This window comes from Bombus pascuorum, chromosome 6, assembly GCF_905332965.1.
Source record: "Bombus pascuorum chromosome 6, iyBomPasc1.1, whole genome shotgun sequence".
Lineage (NCBI taxonomy): Eukaryota > Metazoa > Arthropoda > Insecta > Hymenoptera > Apidae > Bombus > Bombus pascuorum.
Window position 1 is genome coordinate 8,630,870 of NC_083493.1, and position 22,244 is coordinate 8,653,113.

Below are 22,244 nucleotides of genomic sequence, written 5' to 3' on the forward strand. Positions count from 1 at the left end.
TAAATTTATAGTAAATAGATATAAAGGAATAGTGACTTTTCGAAGTATCTTGAAGCGTAGGAGCTAAGAAGCTGATAGGATAAACGCGTTGTTGCAAACGTTAATTACATCCCTTTCATTCGCGAGCTGGTATACCGAATACAGATAGCGAGTGCACTGTTATGGCAAATGACAAGTGGCCGTATAATCAAGATGCTGGCAGAAAACAGGAATTAGTAGATATACTCCATTCACCGGGTCAGGGATTTAGTTTGACGAGCTGCCATCAACTATTATCTCCGTATATTGGCATTAATCGAACAATAGCACAATATGGTCCAAAGATCGTCAAATACCTTGCACCCTGTCTTTAGAAATTTCTATCATAGATACAGTGACAACAATCGAGAGATTCGATTATCGTATACTTTATTGAATTCTTTGAAACAATATACTGCTAAATTGTATCGTGTTACGATATCGTGTGCTTTTTAACGCTTACGTTATGATTGATGGATGTACGTCAGTACATTAAGAGTTACAGAGGAAGGGAAATGTGATTTTCACATTATTTATTAGTCTAATATTTTTTATTAATGGATTTGTATTTTATCGAAATAAAGATATCTTGGATTCATGGATATGGTTACGATAACAAGGATATATGTATTTGGACAATATATATATAAACATGGAACGTTACAGTACTAGATTATTTTATGATTATATGATATTTTGGTGTTTTGATAAAAATCTCGCTAAACGGATATTGCAAAATTTGGAGATTGTCTTCTTCCACGTCTTCCTTCTTCTATCTTCAACTGGCATCTTATATTTATTCAAGAAACTATCAATTTCACCTATAGGATCCTAATATATTATTTATTTTTCAGATTATTCTTTTTAGTGTACTATATTAACATGTACTAAGTAATGTAATAAATTTTGTTATACTTAGAAATCCAGCAATTATTATGCATTAAGAATTATACTCATGGACTGTAAAGAAGTGAAATTATAATTCTAATATTCTTTTTTAAATATCAAAAGCGACTTGCTCTGGAAGTACACTAGCCTTTTTCATATTCAAAGTATCATTTTTATATTCAAAATTTGTACATAAACATTGACAATTAAGATGGTTGAAAAGGAACACAATATAAAAACGTTCTAAAACATAAGAAATTCATATACCATCGTCATAATTCATACGCATAATACGTATATACGTATATTATATATACTCTTTGTCTTAGCTACTTAGCTGAAAGTACGTTATCTTTGGCTTACGCTACGAAAAGAGATAATAACGAATTGCAGAGGCTTACTCGCGAACTAAGTCCATTCGCAAAACCAGATTCGCGGAATTCGATCGCCGAGATTTTATTTAAGTGGCCATTCATGCCGGTGAATGCCAGTAGAGTGGGCGAAGTGTGCCTGACCTGTTTTTCGAGTGGCAGGCGAGTCTAAATGGAACTTAGCGATTAATCGCTCTTGGAATGATGCGTGTCAAAATCATTTACAAACTGAATCCTCTGCTATCGAACAATTTTCAGCATACCAAACAAATACGTATTTCCTCCATTCGTTATCTGTTCTCTTCAAAATTCTTTCTCGCTGTAAGAAATTTTATACAATTCTTCTGCGATATTTCTCTTACGATTCTTTTCTCTTACATTTTGTTAAATGTGCAAAAAACTAACATTTGACATTTACTCGAAACTCGTGGAAAAATACAAGCAGCTTTCAAGTTGGGAAATGTCAAGCAATTTCTCAAAACCATCATCGTATAATTCTTTTCTCCTTTTCTTACTAGTCAAGTAAGTTTCCCCGTTTTTCTCGTAAGTCTATGCGATTTCACCGCTCTCATCCAACAAATGTAACTAATAAACATTAAACTTCGCGTGGCTTTTAGCTTGGGAATGTCGTTTATGGTAAAGAACTTTATTCGACTGAAATTATAGAACGTTAAACTGACCAATACCACATTTTGTGCATTTTTCGGATATATTAATATCGTCGGATTGGTATTCAATGTTTTAACAAGAAATAATTTACTTCCATTAGATCATTTATCAAAAAGTACATGACATAAAATTTCATTATCGCGAGGATAACGCATAAAAATGGTCGAAAGCTAACGATATTATACGTGTTACACATTGTCAAAGATAGAACAAAATAATGATTTTAAAATGAAAGTGGTTTGACATAGTTAATTATTAACTTTGTAATAAGCTTAAAATCTACAATATGACAATAAGTAGAAGATAAAAGACGCTAAGTAAAGTTTCCTTGGAATAAATAGGAAAAATTTCCATGATTTAAAAACAGAATAGTTTAACACAGTACTATTAATACTTCAATCTTCCCGAGTTCCGCAAAATTGTAGGATCTAAATAACAGAGAAAAGACACTGACAAAAATTTCGTTAGAATAAATAATTTTGACCAAAGTTTAAACAACCAGTTGGATACTCTGTCGATGCAATAAAAGGTTTAACTCCCTTTGAAGGAGAGCATCAAAAAGGCATGTACATCGATTTCACGAGACAGCAGGTCTCTGTGAAATACGTCTTTTTTCCGTGTCGCCTTGCACCGCTAATCGGAGCAATGATTATAGGCAATTTTCACTGGTTGAAGACCGGTTCCGGTATAAAAAGCGACAGGTATTTGCGTACGTAATTCTACGCTCGAACAAGACTCAATCGAAAAGAAAACATATATTACGAATTAATGTAAAACGATAATACAAGTCGATTTTGGAAATTACTACGTATCGTATGGTCGTCAGTTTAATTAATCGATCAAAATAGAATCTATGTTATTATAGTCGGAAATGAAATTTTATTTAAACATAAGATTAGAATTCTGGAAATTCAGTGAGTCCATTATTCCAACTCGTAATTAAATATTTCAAAGCGACCTTTCACTTCGATTTAAAATTCAACAGTCTCTTTACTTTCTTATATTTCAAGAGCCTTTTTTTCAATTTTTCTTTTCTATTTGAACAAAATGTCATCAAATGACTCCCACTTCAATCAGAAATTTCAAAATGGTAATTCCACGATATTACGACACTTGCTTTTCAGAATGTTTTCAATGCTTGTCGCTGTTCCAACAGCTCGTCGGCGGAAGAAAGAAAGTTATTTAACCAGCTATCAAATAAATCTCAAGTTGTCCAAAGTATCTGCTCTTCTCGACTTTTCGCAACAGAAAAAATGCGGAAATCGATGACAGATTTTCCTCTTGGCTTCTGTTTCCATGCACAAATTTCAGAACAAGAATTCCACGATATCGCAATGTTTATCTTTCGAAACGTTTTCGATATTTGTCGATGTTTCAACAACTTGTCCGCGAAGGGAAGTTATTTAATCAGCTTACAAATAAATCCCAGGCTACCCAGAGAGCATCTGCTACCGTCGAATAAATTCTCCCCCTCGACTGAGGGAGAACACGTGCTATTCTTTGCCCGCGTGTATTATCCGCGCGCTGCTGCTTCGTGCCAGCACAAAGATAGGATCGAGTCGATACGAGCAGGTAATAAGGCGATCTCTTTGTAATCGACCCCGCCTATCGTGTACCCGACTGCGCAGACTTTTCAAAGGGTATCTCTACATATTGATGTTAATCTGCATCTTTAAACCATTATCGGGGAAAAGTAACATGGAGTAAAATAGTCTACCGGTAAACATATACGAGATTTTTCTGAATCTATTAAGGGACAATATCGTGTTCATCTAACATATCACTTAAAATGTTTTGTCGGCATTGTTAAGTCGATTCACGTTTTCTAACTCTGTTTTTCCTTTTTTCTTTTTTTATTGTGATTATGGAGATTATGGAAAATCCTGAGAATTTACTTGTGACGTTTATTTCGATGTAAATGTGACCTATTGTGCCTGATATTGTATCCTTTTCAGCACTGTTTGATTTTTACTGAGATTTCATGACAATTGGAGAAATTGAAATGTTTTTTAACGTTATGGTAGATCTTTCATTTAAATCGCTAAAATTTGTTGGAATCCTTGACTACGTGAAGCTAGCGGGCATTTTTATCTTGTCAATCTCGATCGTAAAAATGAATAAAAAATAATGTTGACAATTTTGTTAGAGTATGACAATCATTTTAAATCTATTACGGAATAATCTCAATTTTGCCAATATGAAAAAATTATCATGGAAACGATTTAAATAACAAGGAAAAATTTTCTAAGATTAGCCAAATGGCCATACAATTTTACGACGTGTTTATCTCCTAACAAAGTTCAGATGTAAATACTGAATAAATTTCTATTATTTCTTATACATCAAAAAATACATGCTAACAGAATGCATAAAATTTAATACTAATGCATATGAAGCTACGAATTTCTTAAATCACCGCGTAGAAATATTTCAAAGAACAAGATACCAATGTTTGTCTTGGAATATCTAATCGTCTCGGATGGTAATCGCAAGAAAGAGTTCAGAATACATATAGCATGTGCATTAAGATTATTGAAATAACCTGGTCCCTACCCCTTCTACGCGAAGACGGAATGTCGCACGGATAAGGAAATGAATTATCGAGCGTAAAATGGTGACACCGAGATAAGTATTCGAGATCAGAAGGCGCTAATGGGAATAGTATTCTCCAGAATATGATTCGTATCTAAAGAACGTGAAGAAGAGTATCAGGGGCTTGATAAATCCTCGAAAAAATGTAATCTTCAACTTGGTGAAATGCGTATTATGTAATGGCCAAGGTCAATCTGTCTTCTATCAGAAAGTAAATGAAATGTGTACTTTATCTGAATAAATATATCTGTGATGATGAAAACTGCCTGAAGCTTTTGGATATATTTTCGTTTAATATATGACTTTGCCAACAGATCACTTTATTGAAAAAATATAGAAGTTTTATTGAAATGCCATATTTCATTTAGTTTTATTTATATGTCGAATAAATTCATTCGTTGAATGATGATTATAATTTGTTAGCAATTTTGAAGCATTCAGAATATATCTGGCACAATTTTCACTAACTCCAAATAGCTACCAGCAGAAAAGTCTGCTGCAGATCCAAACAACTCTACGCCTAAAGCACGATCTGCTGAGCAAAGCCTTATCGACCAACCCAACTAGCAGACTTCAGACAAAGGAATCCTTTCCTTTCATCTTCTCTTCTACAAGTACCCAAACTACTATTGCCTCTATCTAGACTCCTCATGCATTCCAATCAAATTCCTAAGACTTCTCTAATCCTTCAAAAATATCTCTACATACTCCTCGACCTATTTTCTACAGCCTCATTCCTATTATAATAATCGCCATAATTTTCAGAAAAATTACTCTGCTCCCTTCTTTCCGCCAAAACTTAGCCGACTGAAAACACAGAAAATATCATATTAAACTAGAAAATCTCTTATCGTACACACTTTGACCCGCCCGATTAAATGTTGCATCCCGAAAGCGTTCGTAAATCGTCTAAATCTAAAATCGTATTATTATATGAACAAGGTTTTCACCTGGTTGATTTTCGTTTAAGACGCGAATTATGAAACTTAAGGAGTACCGTGTTGGTTTAACGATTTCGTAAAAACATTGTTTTATAAGCAGAATTAATTGTTGCTGTTGACACGTGGCTTCGAAATGGTCGAGAAAGACCGAGAATCTAATTTTATTCGAATCAGAAATATTGAGAATTCGACTTGTTTGGATGCTTCAAAATATATAAGTAACGCTAATTTGAAAATTATTCGAATTTGAAATCTCCGAAAATTAAAAATCTAAATCGAAATGTAAAAATATCGAATTTAGAGGTTCGAACTTGATTCCTGGACCAAATTTAAAGATTCGATTCCAGAAATGTTCGTAGATCGCCGTAGCCTAAAGCCGTGTCCCCATTTTCCGTTATTAGAAGTTAAATAGAAACTTCTCTGGAGAAACTTGACTTATTAATTATTAGAAAATCCGCTGTTACTTTCCTGGCAACTCGTATCAGGGCTTCTTCTTAAAAAAAAAAAAAACAGGGTACAAGTTCTTTATCACGAAGTAACGAAACGTTAGAACGAAGCTTTGCGACGGCGGAACTATGCTAATTAGTTGGTACAATTTAATGAATATTCAACTTACCCGAGGGTGGAGAGGAAGCCAGATACGTTGCCTTCGGCGTATAGGCTGACGATGTCGCCCAGATGCAGGAAACTCGCGGAGCCGAGGATCTCGCCCATCCTGAAGCTGTTGTCTTTGGAGTCTCTCGCTCTTTCTTTCTCTCTCGCTGCCCCAAAGTCGTAGAAATTCAAGCTCTTAGCCGAGTGAATTATTCATGGCTACACCTACGGGGATAGAAACGATCTTTTTACTATTCGTCGATGGCAAATGGAGCACTCGATGCTTCACAAAAGTGTTTCTTTATTCAAGATCGAATAAAGGGTTCAAGATTTACGAGATTCGGAACGTAGTAGACTGTGAATTTTCATGCATTTATGGGGAATTTATGGGTGCGAAAAATGAGAAAACGTGCGTAATATGCGAAAATATACGTACAAGCTATGCAAAATATAACACCTGATATGATATAAATGAAAGAAAATTCGTGCCTAGTATTAATTAGGTATATTCTACCAGGTACGTTCTTCTGGTTGTGTTTATAAAAATATGAATTTGCATAAATATCCACAGTCTACTTATAAATGGAACAACAGAACCTGTTCTCGAAATTTCATATTTTCATTTCCTTTTTGTTAAAAGCTTTATAGTACTTTTGAAATATGAACGGATGTTTATTATAAAATTGGTGTAGACATTCATAAGAGAATTTTTTTGATTTGGACATATGTAGAATCATAAATGTCTGATTGTTGATCGTTTTCAATGGATATGTACCATTCGCAGCTGGGATCTTAGCTAACAGAAGAGGATACATGTCTGTTCGTTTAACAGGACCACCTTCTGTGACATGATATGAAAAATACGGCATACAATAGAATATTTTACAGGAACAGGGCGTTCCTATTATTGACAGAAATAGACGCATCTACGTTCAAAGGTCAGAGAAACGGACAATAACTCTTCATCCATGTATAATATATTAATTCTGTCATTCGATTCCATTCAAATTTCATGTCTCATAGAAAATTTAAATCTAAATCCATAAATCGTAATTGTAATCGTAATTGAAACTCGTTGAAACACAATATATTACTTGATAATGGAATTATGATAATAATTATATTGTCCAAAGTGATGCACAGTTCTACAAAAGAATTACTAAATTCAAGCTAACGAACTTCAGATATTTTGTATTTGCCATTATTATACCAACAATATGCAGGTAGTTTTCATAACATTAACATATGTCGATTTTTATACCGCCAACTCACCGTGGAATTAACTAAACAAAGATGGTACGTTTTTAAAACTGCCATAAGAATGTCACTTGAAGAATCAGTATATTTGGTGCGATTTTTAAATCCAAGGCAGTTATTACAAGCTGTCATAAACCTGAAGGCAACGAATCGATTTATACATCTAATATTTCCACGGTAAACATGCTATTAGGAGCGAACCGAAAGTGATGGAAACAATTCTTGACCGATATAAATCACTTATTTACCGTCAAATTGTTTATCAATCCGTCGTGAAACGATTTATAAACAGGATGAAAACCGGAATAATATCCGGATAAACTGAATGAATCACATTTCCCAATCGAGTGAACGAGACGAATTACACGTGCCTCGTTAACTCTGCGATTCATATATTTCTAATTATTATTATACCCTGGGACCAGAGTCAGGCAATTTCAACTAAAATTTTTGCATCCCCTGGAGACTTCCGGTAGCTTTCAACGTATTACGCGATCCTTGTGAAATAGGTCAGATTAAACTTGATTTCACGATGGAAATTGCTACCTTTCTCCTGTCCAACTGAATCCAGCACGAAAACGAAACGAAGGAAATTGGTCTACCCTGTATTTCCTATCCTTGGAATGAGCTCGCTCTCTAAACTTCCACTTTGACAAATGAAAGATGAAGATTTGAAATAATTATTTCTTATTAAGGAGAATTTGATTAGGTTTTGGTTGTTTATCAATTATTATTAGGAGTTGTTTTGTAGTTAAAGAATGTTATTAAAGGGTTTGATTAGAAATTCAACAGTCCAAAGAGCTAATTTTGTACATTACAAAATACGATATATATGTTAAGTTCAGAGATTGAGGAAGTGACTTTAAAATTAATTCGAATTATGTTATAAAATATATCTAATTTTTATAATAGAGAAGCCTAACCTCTAAAATATACAATAATAATATTTCCTAACAATATGTTAAAATAAAATTGTGAAATGTAATAAAATTTTTTCATAAAGCTCTTTGTTTCTGGGAAAAGTAACTCTGAAAATTTATCAGGCGTATGTACTAGACTGATCCTACATTAGCCATGTTCCAACTCTATTTTCTTGAAAACGAAGCCTTAAACGGAAAAATTTTATTCTACATTTTCAACTTATTTTCATACGTAGAACGACCTTCTGTCGATTATCTAGTTTTGCTCAGCCTTAAATTAGCCACGTTCAAGTACACTTCATAAATTTTCTATTCTTTCAAAAACTAAACCGATAATGAGAAAATTTTATACCACATTTTTTTCTTATTTTTCTACAAGGAATTACGCCGTACTTGCTTTTCATGTTATTCAGCCCAATCTTATATGTATAAATTCATAAAAAAGTAGCTCTTTCAATCCTAACGAAACATTTCTAATCAAACTGAACCAAATTGTTCGATAATAATCGCAGCAATAAAATTATTCTTCGATGTTTCTTAATGTCAAAGCTCGTTCAAAAATCCGTTCCACTGTTAGCTTCTCGTCTCATAACGCGAGTTGGCAAACATTTCTGCTACATCTGACTTTCGACGATCGTTCAATCATATTGAACTGTGTACCTCGTTAAATCTTCGCACCAGCTACACAAACCTTTCCACCATATTTTCCACCACAAGAACATTATCATCGATTTCTTCTGCAAAACTGAACCCATATCTAGCTGTTTACACGTAAGCCTAAGGTTGAAGGTCAGTTTATTTCTAGATATAACCACGGCATTCTTCCTTTACCTCGAAGACATCTTGATTACGGATAGCTTCGCCCCAGGGAATCTCTTCGTTCGTTTTTCCAACGAATTTAAAAGAAACAAAGGAAAGCTCTTCGCTTGTCAATTAATTCTTAAAAGAATTTGCTGCTGCACGGAACGAAACTTTGCTCAATTCGAAGCATCAACTGACTCTCAATTAGATGTTTTCCGTGATTGCAATTGTTTCGAGACGATCGATTGGTAAATCTCTCTTAATCTAGACAATTTTTAAATCCCTTTATCGATAGATTAGGAACGTTAAAATGGAGATAGCAAATTCACTGCTACTCGAACGTGATAATTCTTTTCCTGAAAGTGCAGACCTTTCACATTAAAGATACTGCTATCTTAGTTTAAGTAATAATTAAACTACGCACATTTGTATAAATTCATATCGTTCTAAATATATTCGAAATAAATGAAACTTAGATAGAAAATTGTCGTGCGTATTAAATATCATAAACAACGCTATAACTTGAATATTTCATATATTTTTGTACAACATGTGTATCCTGTAGATTTCTGCATAAAAATTCGCAATACACTAATAGTGTTTGTTTTAAACATTATTTCCCATTTCTTATCTTTCTAAATCACATTGCTGAAACGCATAAAAATTGAAACGCAGCTGTTAGTAGTACGTGTTACATATATTACTGCGCAACTAAGTTTTAGGTAATTAATTTCCATTCAAAAACCTGGACAAAGGGAAACAGAACGTTAGATTCTTCCAAGCGAATTTACATAACGTTTGTCGTAATAATAGTACATAATACAAGACAACTTTTAATCATTAAACTGCAGTTACAGTGTAGTAGTAAACAGATAAAAAAAAGTAGGTTAAACAGAAAAGCAACTTGTAAGTAAGTTTATTTTATGTGCCATTTTACCGAACATTTAGACTTTAGAAGATCAGTAAATTTCTTGGTTGAATGATATCACTGTATCTTAACGTGGCTGTCTTCACGATGATTTGGCATGGATTACGGCCTCTCATCCCTCTTATAACGCTTTAATTTTAAGCTTCTTAAGCGCGAAACCCTAACAGTTTCGCTTGTCTTGGCCTTATCGTGGGAATAAAAAATCAATTTTTTCTTCTTCCATAAAATGTATATCCAATCGACTGACGCGTCAATCGTACAGAATGATCGTTTAGCATTTATTGTGCAGCAGGTTTCTATAGCTGGACAGTATCAGCCGCAATTTGTAGCTCTATTGTTGAGCAATTAAATCATTCGAAACACCAACGTGACTACTTTGCCGTGCAGAGAAACGCACCGGAGGGTATTACGATTTGATTTTGTATTGATTTGTTATTATACGAGCCGCGTTTTCACCAAGCTATTTGACTTTTGTTTGAAATCCGGACCATGGAATAAAAAGCAACGTGTTATGTTCACGATTTCATGGAAAGATTATTTTATAAACAGAATTTTAACTTCTCCTTTTATTTTTCAAAATTTACTTTCAATTTTAATTCGATTTTTATTTGTTAACAATTAAAAAGCTCTGCTTTTCTCTAGCTTTTTTTTAGTGAAAATCTAAATCGCAATTTAACGGTTCGGCAATTTATGTTTCTGACATTTTCACGATGATTTGAAATTATTGGTTTAACTTCAAAGTTTGGAAACTTCAATTTTTCTCGCCCTATTTTCTTTTATCTCCACGACACAATCCGCTCGCGTAATTTGTCTGCCAATTGTTTTGGAGAGCATATTACAATTTCCTCGATCATTGTTACCGTATAGACTATTCGACTGCGTTTAAACTATTCTGTGATACCAATGTATATATGCAACTATCCTATGTGAGTTACTTTCTCCATCCAAGTTTCTATATCTATGTCGAACTTCCTTGTAATATATACACAAATGTGTTACTTCATTCAACAACGTTCTATTCTTGGTATTCATTCATAGAAAAACCAACGAGACCAGCACGAACGCACGATGAGTCACAGAGGTAAATTCAATTTTTATCTGAGATGATCAACGTCACGTTTAAACGCTCATCAATAAAAAGATGAACTGAACTATCAAAATTTCATTTAATTTATCCTTAATTAAAGCGCATATATTAATTAATATCCACTATTTCGAAACTGAAGAAAATTAAAGTTTTATTATTTCTTTTTTTAGGCTGCCTTTCTTTTTCTTCGTTCAACCATAAATTAATAATAAATTATAAATTCAACGGAATTTATTATTACAGATCTATCATGGGGTGCGCAAATAAAATCAAGCGATGACGAGTATACACGTCAAACGCAGATCAAATGCTCCTATTATAAATTTCGTAACAAAGCAAAGAGATGATGGCTTATATTTTTATTCGAAAAAATTAACGATTTATTGTTATAAAAAGTTCCAAGGTTACAGTAAAATATTAGAATTCATAAGCAAAAAAAATTAGAAAGACATATAGGAAATTTAGTTGGTCTTTTCAGTGTGGTATTTTTCAATAATTTGTTCAACACATTCGATCAAAAAATTTAATCGGCTTGGTTTTCTGTTATTTTCTTTTTCTTTTTATATATAATGTTCAAGCACATAACGTCTATACAATGGAGAAGTACTTGTATTGTAGTATATATATAGTATGTAGTTGTATAGTAGTATATATGTTATATATATTCGAAAATAGCCAATATAAGATGGGAAAATAATAAAAAATAATCAACAGTTTGTAAACTGATGCTGAGATACAGTATACGAGAAATAACCGATACACCAAAGAAAATAATCAAATTTTTCTTCATAAAATATATAGCAATTTTACCGACAATGTAAATTAAACATATTACTAAACGATATTTTTGTTACTTCTTATTAAAATTTGTAATTTTTATAATAAATGATAACTTTTTATTTTACACAACGAGAATACACGTCAAAAGCACCGAAATAAAGTTTTTGTTTAAATCGTATACTCGTCGAACGCAGTTAACCGATCAATTGAAGATATATAGTTTGTTTTGATATAACTATACTTAAAAGATGAAAAATCGCAGATGAATCGAGATATTTCAACATATCTTGAAAAATGAACAAACTTGAGATAATAGATTTCTAAAAACACAAAATTAAAAATTAATAAAGTCACAGGAATTTTAATTAGGTCGATGGTAGCCTTTGCAAATGTACATATCATACAGAGAAATAAAAAATCATATAAAATAATAGACCTTTGAATAAAAGAATTATTATTGTTACATGAACTCTTTCCTGGTTAAGAGTTTAATACACACACATCATCGCATAATATATTCCATCGGTATAAATAGACGATATAAATATTAGATAGACAAATAAAAGCAGAACGCAATGAAGTCATAACTAGGCTGTAAATTTAATTAGAAGTACAGCAGGCCGTTTCAATTAGTGAAAATTCAACAAACTGTACAAGCTGCCGTTAAATTTATTACCAACCTGGCCGTGTATTAACATATCTCTGTAAAACCAGTCCTGTTTTCATTCATTTATTTTACTGCCTCTATAATGCAACTTTATATAACGCGAAATTTAAATAACACAATTTGTGCTCCATTTAAACGCCACATCTTTTAATTATTCACAGTGAGTGTATGAATTTGATATAACACGATTAAACAATTCGCAACGAGTATAACATGAAAATATGTTCAACAGTTAATCTCTAAAGAATACTTTCAACGTTTTGTCAAGCCGATGCGAGAACAGCGTTAAACATACGCGCGTGAACGAACTAAGCCAAGAATACACAATACCAGTGATCAGAAATTAAAATCATACTGCTCGAGCTCCCTCTGGATCTCCATTGAAACGATTCGCGAAAATAAATCGGCTCGAAAAAGTCAGAGTGAAAATAACCAGAATTCACCGAGCAGTCATTAAAACGAGCATTATTTCGTTAAGTTACCTACGCCGTTTGATATTCCGTATGAAGAGAAGAGAAACGTGATAATTATTTCTGTTCATCCTTTTATTCTAACGTCATTCTGTGACCAAAACGGATATTGTAATATAAAGTAAGTAAAACTAAAATAAGCTAAACTGTTAGATCTGTTAGGTCTAAAAATATAATTGACAAAGCACAAGTATAAGGGCAGACAATATATTTAAAATTACAAAGAAGCTGATGTTTAGCATCAAAATGAGATAAAAGTACAAACACAGAGATAATTTAAAAAATGTGACTTGTCCTATTCTTCTCTGCAATCTTTACATATTTTCTCCTTTTTTCTTCCTTTTTCCTCTGTTTATTAGAATTTAGCAATGTTCTGGAATGAGAACGCTATTCTATATGGAAATGATCGGCTGACAAATTGTTCACGGGCCGTTAACGTAAACGTTTCGTCTGAAAAAATACAGTCCACGAATAATCGCTGGCTGTGCTCGAAATAATCGTAAAACACAGCGCGTTCAATGCTGTAAAACGAACGTTCTTAATTCACCGCAACGCTTCAAGTTGAAAAAATTTCGTACGACGCATAGACGATAATCAAAGATGAATGAGATTAATGGGATTTTACAAGTACCATCGATGAACTCTGTACTATGTACGATATTCATAAACCGTCCTTACGTTTCTTCTTTCGTTTTTATTTCTCCTTACTTTTCTCTTTCTTCGTTTTTGTGAATGAGACGTTAATCGAATTTTAGTCGAAATGGTCGAAAGAAGCATCGATAAAATACTCCAAAGTCTACATAACGATGTTAATTAAAAATGTTGTAATAGAAATAAAGATATCTATAACATAAAAAACTGTAAGCACGAGCTTAAGATTTCAACAGAGCCTGTCGACGCATAGATACGGTTTCATTAGATCGTCAATTGCCAGTCAATTGACGATTATTGTTCGATCACTGGCACATCCGACGAGGAAATAAAAGAAACATCTGCTCATCCCCTCTATTTTTTCTCTGTTGCCTCTCGATAGCTGGTTTCTTCTCTTTTTCTCTGCACAGAAGATCAAACATCGTATAAAGCGTTGAAAGAGCCAGCCTTTTTACTTTCTCTCTTATTCTGAATCCAATATCAATATCATACAAATTAATAACGTCCGCAAGCTACAAAGAACATAAAAATAATTCGCAAGACCTATTTTCAATTTTATACAGGTCATTTTTCCCTATCAAATGTATTGCAATGGAAATAGCAGCGAATTATTTATCTTTTCGGTTCAATCTACTCAATCTTATCCAATAAGGAATAAACGAACTTTGATCAATACTTGATCAAGTCAAATTGTAATCAAATCTTATTAACGCTTGTAACATATACATTACAAGAGAAACTAAGTTACAGTTTTAAAACTTATAAATTTACTTTAGTAAAAATTACAATTAAAATCGACAAATATATCTACTGATATAAGTATATTCGTGAATGTACATGTTTCTATATCGTCATCAAATTGAATCACGAGGTTGAATTCGAAACGCGTTGGATCAACGAGAGACGAGATCCAGAACTACGCGCAAGAATCAAAATTTCAAGCAGCGAATCTGTCGCCGCAGAGCAGCATATTGCATAATGCAATAATTAAACGGATTTCAAGCCCGTGCACCTTGGCCTCTCCTCAAGCAACAGAGAACCCGGAACGACGACGCGACGACGCGAATCGCGTACACGCGCGCGCTTTTCAATTTGTCCCGGTTGCATAACAATAAAAAGCTATTCCATTTCACGAGAATATAGTTTTCATAACATTACAGAATCGTAGTCGTATATCACGTTACAACGAGATAGAGTTTCGTTTTCCCAAGGCTTTTCACGACACTCGTCTCCTACACTTTCCTCGTCTATCTTTTTCCTCCACTTCTTGTTTCTTTTTTACCTTCCTCGATAGTTGCATCTCACGCTTCGCGAACGATCGATTTAACGCGACACCGATGCTCATCGATATCCGCCTCGATATAAATATTTGCCGTACACGTAATTCCGCGCGTGCAAGCTAGATACACCAGATAAGCATTTTTTTCTTTTTTCTTGAATTCGTCGGCGAAAGAAATTGGACGTTCACCCTTTTACAGTATAGCAACGAAGAATTCAGAATTACAAATTTAGAAAATCATTGTCTTATCATTTAGGATTTCCTGCACGAGATACAACAACTTTTTACAGGAAAAACATACACGAAAAACGTAATTCGTGTCTGGTTTTTTTATTTTTTAGTTAAAGTATTCTGATAGTTAGATAGTCGAAAGTTAAACTCACAACGATGGTAAACGGAGAAAGTGATCTGTGTCTTAATGTATCGTCGAATAAACATTAATCGACGCCTATTTTCTCGTGTGATCCACAATTTCATAATTTAATTACATACACACATATAGTTCTTCTGCGATACAATTACAGAGTATAGATATACGTATATAATAATTAACAACATAGATATAGATATATAATTACAGATATACTCGTAAAAGTAACGTAATATAATGAATTACTTTGCCAAAAAATAAAAGAAACAATAAAAGAAAAATGTTACATAAATAAAAAATGTTACAAGGTATTATTTTGATTTCCTGGAAAAAATCAGAACATGAAAGCTAAAATCGAACAATAAAAAATCTTCCGGTCTTCGATCATGTTATGGTTTTACGATTTTATTTCCAACGTTTAAGAAATTTATGATATATATAATAATTATTGTTATTTCTGTATTTACAGGTAGGATCGTAATAGCTATTATTTTATTCTTTGGATAAATCTATCACACCGTTCTGAGCTGAAAAACCTTTATCGCACTTTCTTATATGGACTAGGGATAAAAACAAAAGAACATCTTAAACCTATCGATTAAATCTATCGATTGTATCTAGAACTATCTTCTAGTTACTATTTATTGTAACTAGCGCATCTACATATGGATGGCGTGCGCGAACTCACGTTGTCATTTTCAATAATAATTGATACAGCTTGATAATTGATACAGTTTGCTCGAGTTTATCTCTTGTGTGGTGGTGAATAAAGGGTTAAAGAGAGAGAAAGTAAGTGGTTCGAATTTTTGTTCAAATCGATTGGTGGGTACGTGAAAGATGGTCCAAGGACATTTGGCAAGTTCTTCAACGAGTTATTTTTGATTGACGAGAGTCTTTCGGAGTAGTTCAAAGACCTGTTAGACAAGGTCGTTTTTAGAAAAGACGTAACATGGTAATAGAAATGGAGTCGGAAATGGAGCGAATATTTGAAATTCGAATGGAGGTGGAGTTATCGAATCGGCGTAAATGGATCACGTGACGTGCAATGGAGAAAATTTGATATGCGCATGGAATTTGAATGGTTCGGGAGAATTCGAGTCTTTCGAAGTATTTCAAATTACAGATGAGATGTACACGCGTATATCGAATGTTCTGTTCTTTTTTTTTTTTTTTTTTTTTTTTTTTTTTTTTTGTTAAGTTGCTTCAAATGTAAAATCAGGGTTTATATTCCGTTTCATATTGAACGTTGAGTATCCATTACGAAAAAGGATTATATAGCGAGGTCCTCTCTCATGGTGTGTTTACGATGATATGTGACCTTGCTCGACAGGTCGTTGAACTCAACTTAAAAGAGGCTATCACCCTACAGAGTAAAAAATAGAACGTTTCATTAAATCTTCCTAAGGCTCTCGATTTCACTGTGCGTTGCGAAAATAATCCACTTCCCGTGAATTAAAAACACATAAAGCGTTCGTGAATATGTGAATATTTCGAACGATTTTGAAAAATCGTTTCAATCGAAGTTCTTTTGAATACCATCCATTGGATTGTAGAAATAATATTTTGCAGATAAGTAGAAAATTATAAAATCGATATAATTTTCTATAAAAACGTTAATAAATTTCGTCAATAAATTTCTAATAACATTTCTTCAGATCTCAAACGAATCTCGTAATTAAAAAATATATGCTTGCTAAAAACATCATCTATTAAAAAAAAAGATAAATTCCGTGAACGTTTCACGCTTCGCTATTTTTTTATTCAAGTAGAAAAAATTTCATAACTGGAAGTTATCTAACGGATCGCTAGAAATGAACTAATTTCGAAAATATTTATCGTGTTCGTTGAAAGAATTCGAACATAAGATGAATGGCTGATATCTGAACACATTGGCCTCTTTTTCAATTGCCTACGGTATAACAGTTCGGAATAGCATGTCGTCACGAACGAGCGATTTTCATATGATTATATAGATGACAATAATTCATATTTGAACATAAGATAATCTGATATTTCTCGAGATGATTAGTACAATCAAAATATTATAAATGTAATATAATTACTATACTGCAATTATTTTTTCCAAATTTATATTTGTATAAATAATATAAATAAAAGAATGGCAGCTAAATAGAAGACTATTTTATGTATTTTAAATATTAAAACAGTTATTATACTTTGTATATTTTTTACATTTTTTCATGTAATATAATTATAAAAATCGAGAAACGAAATATTTAACTCGTTTGTTTATTGAACAAGTGAAAATTTCCGCATCCATAGCTTTTGCCGTAAGAGAAGCAAATGTAGTATATGGGAGAGCGTCGATACTCTGCGATATCGATTCCGGGTCAGTCAAATCGAAGTGCACGAAAAGAAGGAAGTTCAAGCGATTCACCACCCGCGCGAAATGTCATTAACCCTTTGCGGGATTTGCCGAGTGTAAGTCTCGACCCACGCTGCATACGATGCATAATGCGATATATCCGTTTTGCATCGAAGTAAAACTAATAATAGAAAGTTTCGATCATTGACGCAACAATATGCATACACTTATAACCTACCGCCAATGATATGGAAGAAGAGAAAGATATGCGAGAAAGATACACCGAAGATGAAATCGAGTTGGTCAAGTCATTGGCCTTTACTAGACGAAGTTACGTGGACGTTTTTACGATAAACGCAATGCAAATAACATACACATGCTGTACAAGGTAGTTGCAGTCGATGATACTGTGTCTCGCGATACAAATCGTTCATTGTCTTTATTTTTCAAAATTTGTTTAGATAATATACTATGTCATCTTTGTAATATGAAATTATTGTAATAATTTTGATTCGAGTAAATCTTGTGAAATACATGAAAAGATTTCAGTTGTCAGTAGAATTGTAATAATAAGCCTAAAAAGATCATACTATATCATTAATTTAGATATAACCTCTTGTAAATGACTTCATGTAAAATATTTGAAAACAGGTTTTAATTTTTTTCTGTATTGGCTCTTTCTGGTGCAAGTTCTATATCTGGAATCAGCAATATAGCTGCAGCCTTATATTTGAAAGTTGAAATTAAATTAAATTTGAAAAAGTGTAATAAACAATTCTTATTGCGAGCTACTGCATGTCAACAACGAATGAAACAAAAAGAAACAATTGAAAGATCGTGACTACGCTTATTATCGCCGCGAAGCGGAAGTAGTAGTAACCGAATCAATTTCGCGCGTTCCCCTAATATCAAACAAATTAATTTCATTCCACGTTCCATTTTCGCAGTTTTCGCGTTCGCGGCCGAAATCGTACGCGATAACACACACACGATCGGCGTAAAGCGTGGCGTGCTATTGAAAGGAGGATAAATAAAACGTGCCGATTGAAATCGCTCGTGTGGAATCTTTTATAAGACGAATCATATAAATCCTATACGATTATCCAGGAACAACGAAGTACATGCGCTCACGATAGGAGCTCCTTCTATCGAGTAGCTAGCTAGATGATTCTATGTATAGGTATATAAAATTTATAATTGAAATCAAAAATTAGATTGTACATTAAAGTAAATAAGATATACACAAATTAATTCTGTATAATTGAGATTTTGTCCAGTCATAAAGATAAGAATCGTAATGTTAGAATCGTGTCTCCTCTAGGTTTAGAAACTAGCGTAGTTACAATAAATAGGATACTTGACATCAATCATTCTTAACCACATTAATTTCTTTTCAAAATCTGTGCTGCGACAGTCGTTTGTATTGTCAATAGCGTTATTAACGCTTTGTTAATATTATTCAGGAATTTTACGAATAGGAAGGATTTCAGCTCCAAAAAGGTGTAGAGACTTTAATTGGCAACGACTTCAAATAGACTGTGTGCGCACAGAATAACAACACACTCTTGCCACAGTCGAAGTATCGAGAGATTCGAACGCGAAGGAAATTAACTTGGCGGCTAACGTCAAGCGGATCTGCTGTTGAAAAAGCCCCGTTCTAATACTGTCAGCTGATGCCTAAAAGTATGGAGAGCTTATTACAAACGATCGAAACACGCACTCGATTCTACACGCACGTTCCTTCAGTCGTCTAAAGAAAAATGTCTGTCCCATGTTATTTGACAGATCTATTAAAACTTATTGACACGTTTCTCACGCACACCAGTCATCCTACGATTTGTCTTATGGAATAAAATCTAACCTATCGAGACATATAAAACAATCAAATATTTCAAGAAGAAAAACAATGCAAGTAAAACATACAGAAATATTCATAGATATTGAAGATTGCAAAGGAAAATGAGCCGGAGGAACGAAAATAAAAGGAAACTTGTACTTTGAACTATCGGCGTTAGCCAAGAGAAAAAGAAAAAACGTGTTTACTCACGTTCTGGTCGCCTATACCAGTTCCAACACTTTCGGAGCACTTCACGTTGTCGATCGAAATCGTTGAACGTAGTGCGGTAACGCACCGGTCTTACGAATGCCGGAACACGTTCCTCGAATCGCCAAAAATATTTCAAACTACGTTCACGATGGTTCGCCGATGCACCTCAACGAAAAAGGCGAAAACGTTCGTGATTTTGCTTCGCTAGTTGTTCATGTAAGTACGTGTCACGGATACTGTGATTCTCTTCTGCACAGAATTTGTAAACGTCCACTACGTTTGATACACAGACAGAATTGGTTGAAACGTTCACGACGCTGGATTATATCGGAAACGTGCAACTTAATTATGGTCGTAAAATCACCGATACGTGCGTACGTATATACGAGAGTTTAGAAGACGACGCACGAACAAAAACGTTCGCACCGCTCGGTGGTTCTGGCACGACTGGAATACTGGAAGCGGACTCGCCTCAACTTTACATATGGCTGCGTATCGTCCAATGATCAATCGACTCCAACTTTTTCAAATACTTTCGTGAATTTTCGAGTTTGTTCTATCGGTATAGGAATAATATAACTCCTATTATCTAGAAAAACGCATACAAATGTGAAAGTAGTAATTATTGTTTAATGCAATAATGAAAACCATCGTTTGCTGATAAAGTAAACGACCTTGAAAAACTTTACATAAAAATTGTTTTTCTAATGGATATCAGTTAATGGATATTATTATTTATTACTTATTCACTCATAATTTTTTAATAATGGAAAAGAATATCTTTTAACACTCGTAGAGTACGAGATATTTTCGCCTATTCAACTGATAAACCCGTCGGTATTATAGAAATACTTGGATACATATTGCCATCTGTGTATCACAAACAAGGCACAGCAAGGTAAAGACAGGTATAGAATAGACATGAAATCACTGACCAAGTAGTCAATGGTAACATGAAATGCTTTTTCCCGTCCCACGTTTTGGTGGTCCCCAGATCTCTTTACCATTTTCGCGTCACATGCGACGTTATCGATTCAGTAAAGTACTGGTTTGAATTGAAACTAAATTTTCCTTTACCTGTTTCCTCCCGCTCAAATTGAAAATATTGCATTAATTTAGACAAGTGAATGAAATTTTATTCGAATTTTTTTGTCAACTACGATCCTTAATACTTTGGATGAACTAAATTGCGAGACATTTAACCTACATTGAAGTGTTAGGTGATATTCTTTATTCTTTATTGAATTGCGAATGATCGAGGCGTATCTCGATACTCTCGTAACACATGAAACATTTCGTTACGAATAAATAAAAGCGCAAGACCCAGTGATACAAACCCTTCTATGTTCTGGTTTTCTCTATAGAGAAGAGGCTAGCTTACATGAAGATGCAACTTGCCCTTTGATGATTGCTGATATCATTGGTGACAACAGAACTAGTGTTAGCAGACCTCGGATGTCAAATACGGAGAGACAATAGAAACAAAATTTCCTGGTAATCGTATCGATAAAACAGTAAAACGTCGGTAGGCCGACGTTACAAATGTCACGTCTATTCTGTACCTCGTGGATGAGATAATCACTGACGAGTCGTCTCTGATAATTCCTATGTTCGCCGTAGAAAATCGTAGAGGGCGTAAGAAATATTTTGACTTTTTAACAGGCGATATTTCATAACCTATGACACAAAGTTCCATTTCGTCATGTCTATTCTGTCCTTAGTCAATATTTTATTCAGCTGGCGCATAGTGCCGTAAAATTGCTGGTAGCCAGTACTGATGCATATGCTGCCACAATTATAGGAATAATTATAAGCAGAATTCACAGTAGCGATAACGATAGCTTTTTGTTAATAACATTTTAAAGAGCAACGAGCGTCGACTAAAACCTTTTGGAAGTTGCTCAGGAGAGTATCCTTGACAACAATTGTCAAGATCAAGGTCATCGTAGCTGACTTCCATATTGTGAATAATTAACAGATCATTATCATAGCTACTCTTACGAAACAAACAGTTGCTGTTCGTATAAGAAACGTGATACCATCCAACGTAGAATCACACAACCGCAAATCATTTAATTTCGTATCAAATATATTGCTAGCATCGCTAGTAAATTAACTACTTGATCTTGAGATGCGGACAGGCTGGACAAGAGTTATCAGTTAACTCAGTGTGTTAACTGATAGCTCCTATCTACTATATTCACACTCTCAATCATTTCATTAATTAAGATTAAAATAGAATGAAACAAAATAGTATTTCTGTAATCATTTACCCCTTTATAATATATATTATATTTCAGATAACTTTTAATGTCTATACATATACCAAATAAGTTATTAATATATTTCTTTAAAAATTCTTCTATATTTAAAACAAAAGCTTTCATTTATTTTATTTTCGAATTTTATTTTCGAGACAAACTACTTCTATAGTATGACAGAAAGATGATGCAAGGATTTTAGAAAACTCATCTCATCTCTGGTACTAGACTATCAAATAGAATGAAGCAGACAAGAAGGTTGTTTGAAAAATAATGTATGAAATTATAATGTACGAGGAGGTGTAATTTCAGGATGAAATAATCTCA

General features: G+C 33.5%; 1 protein-coding gene across 16 annotated transcripts in view; it reads right to left on the reverse strand.

The window, feature by feature from the left end:
- LOC132907653 (inositol 1,4,5-trisphosphate receptor) overlaps nucleotides 1–20,091 on the reverse strand; it is a 47,808-nt gene extending 27,717 nt beyond the window's left edge. For all 16 annotated transcript variants that reach the window (XM_060960943.1, XM_060960928.1, XM_060960942.1 and 13 more), the window contains exons 1-2: nucleotides 19,657–20,091; nucleotides 6,096–6,298 (exon numbers count right to left, since the gene is read on the reverse strand). In XM_060960943.1, coding sequence (XP_060816926.1) covers nucleotides 6,096–6,193 — 98 coding nt within the window. In that variant the 5' untranslated portion in view covers nucleotides 6,194–6,298; nucleotides 19,657–20,091. The remainder of the gene's footprint in view (nucleotides 1–6,095; nucleotides 6,299–19,656) is intronic.
- Nucleotides 20,092–22,244: the final 2,153 nt, after the last annotated feature.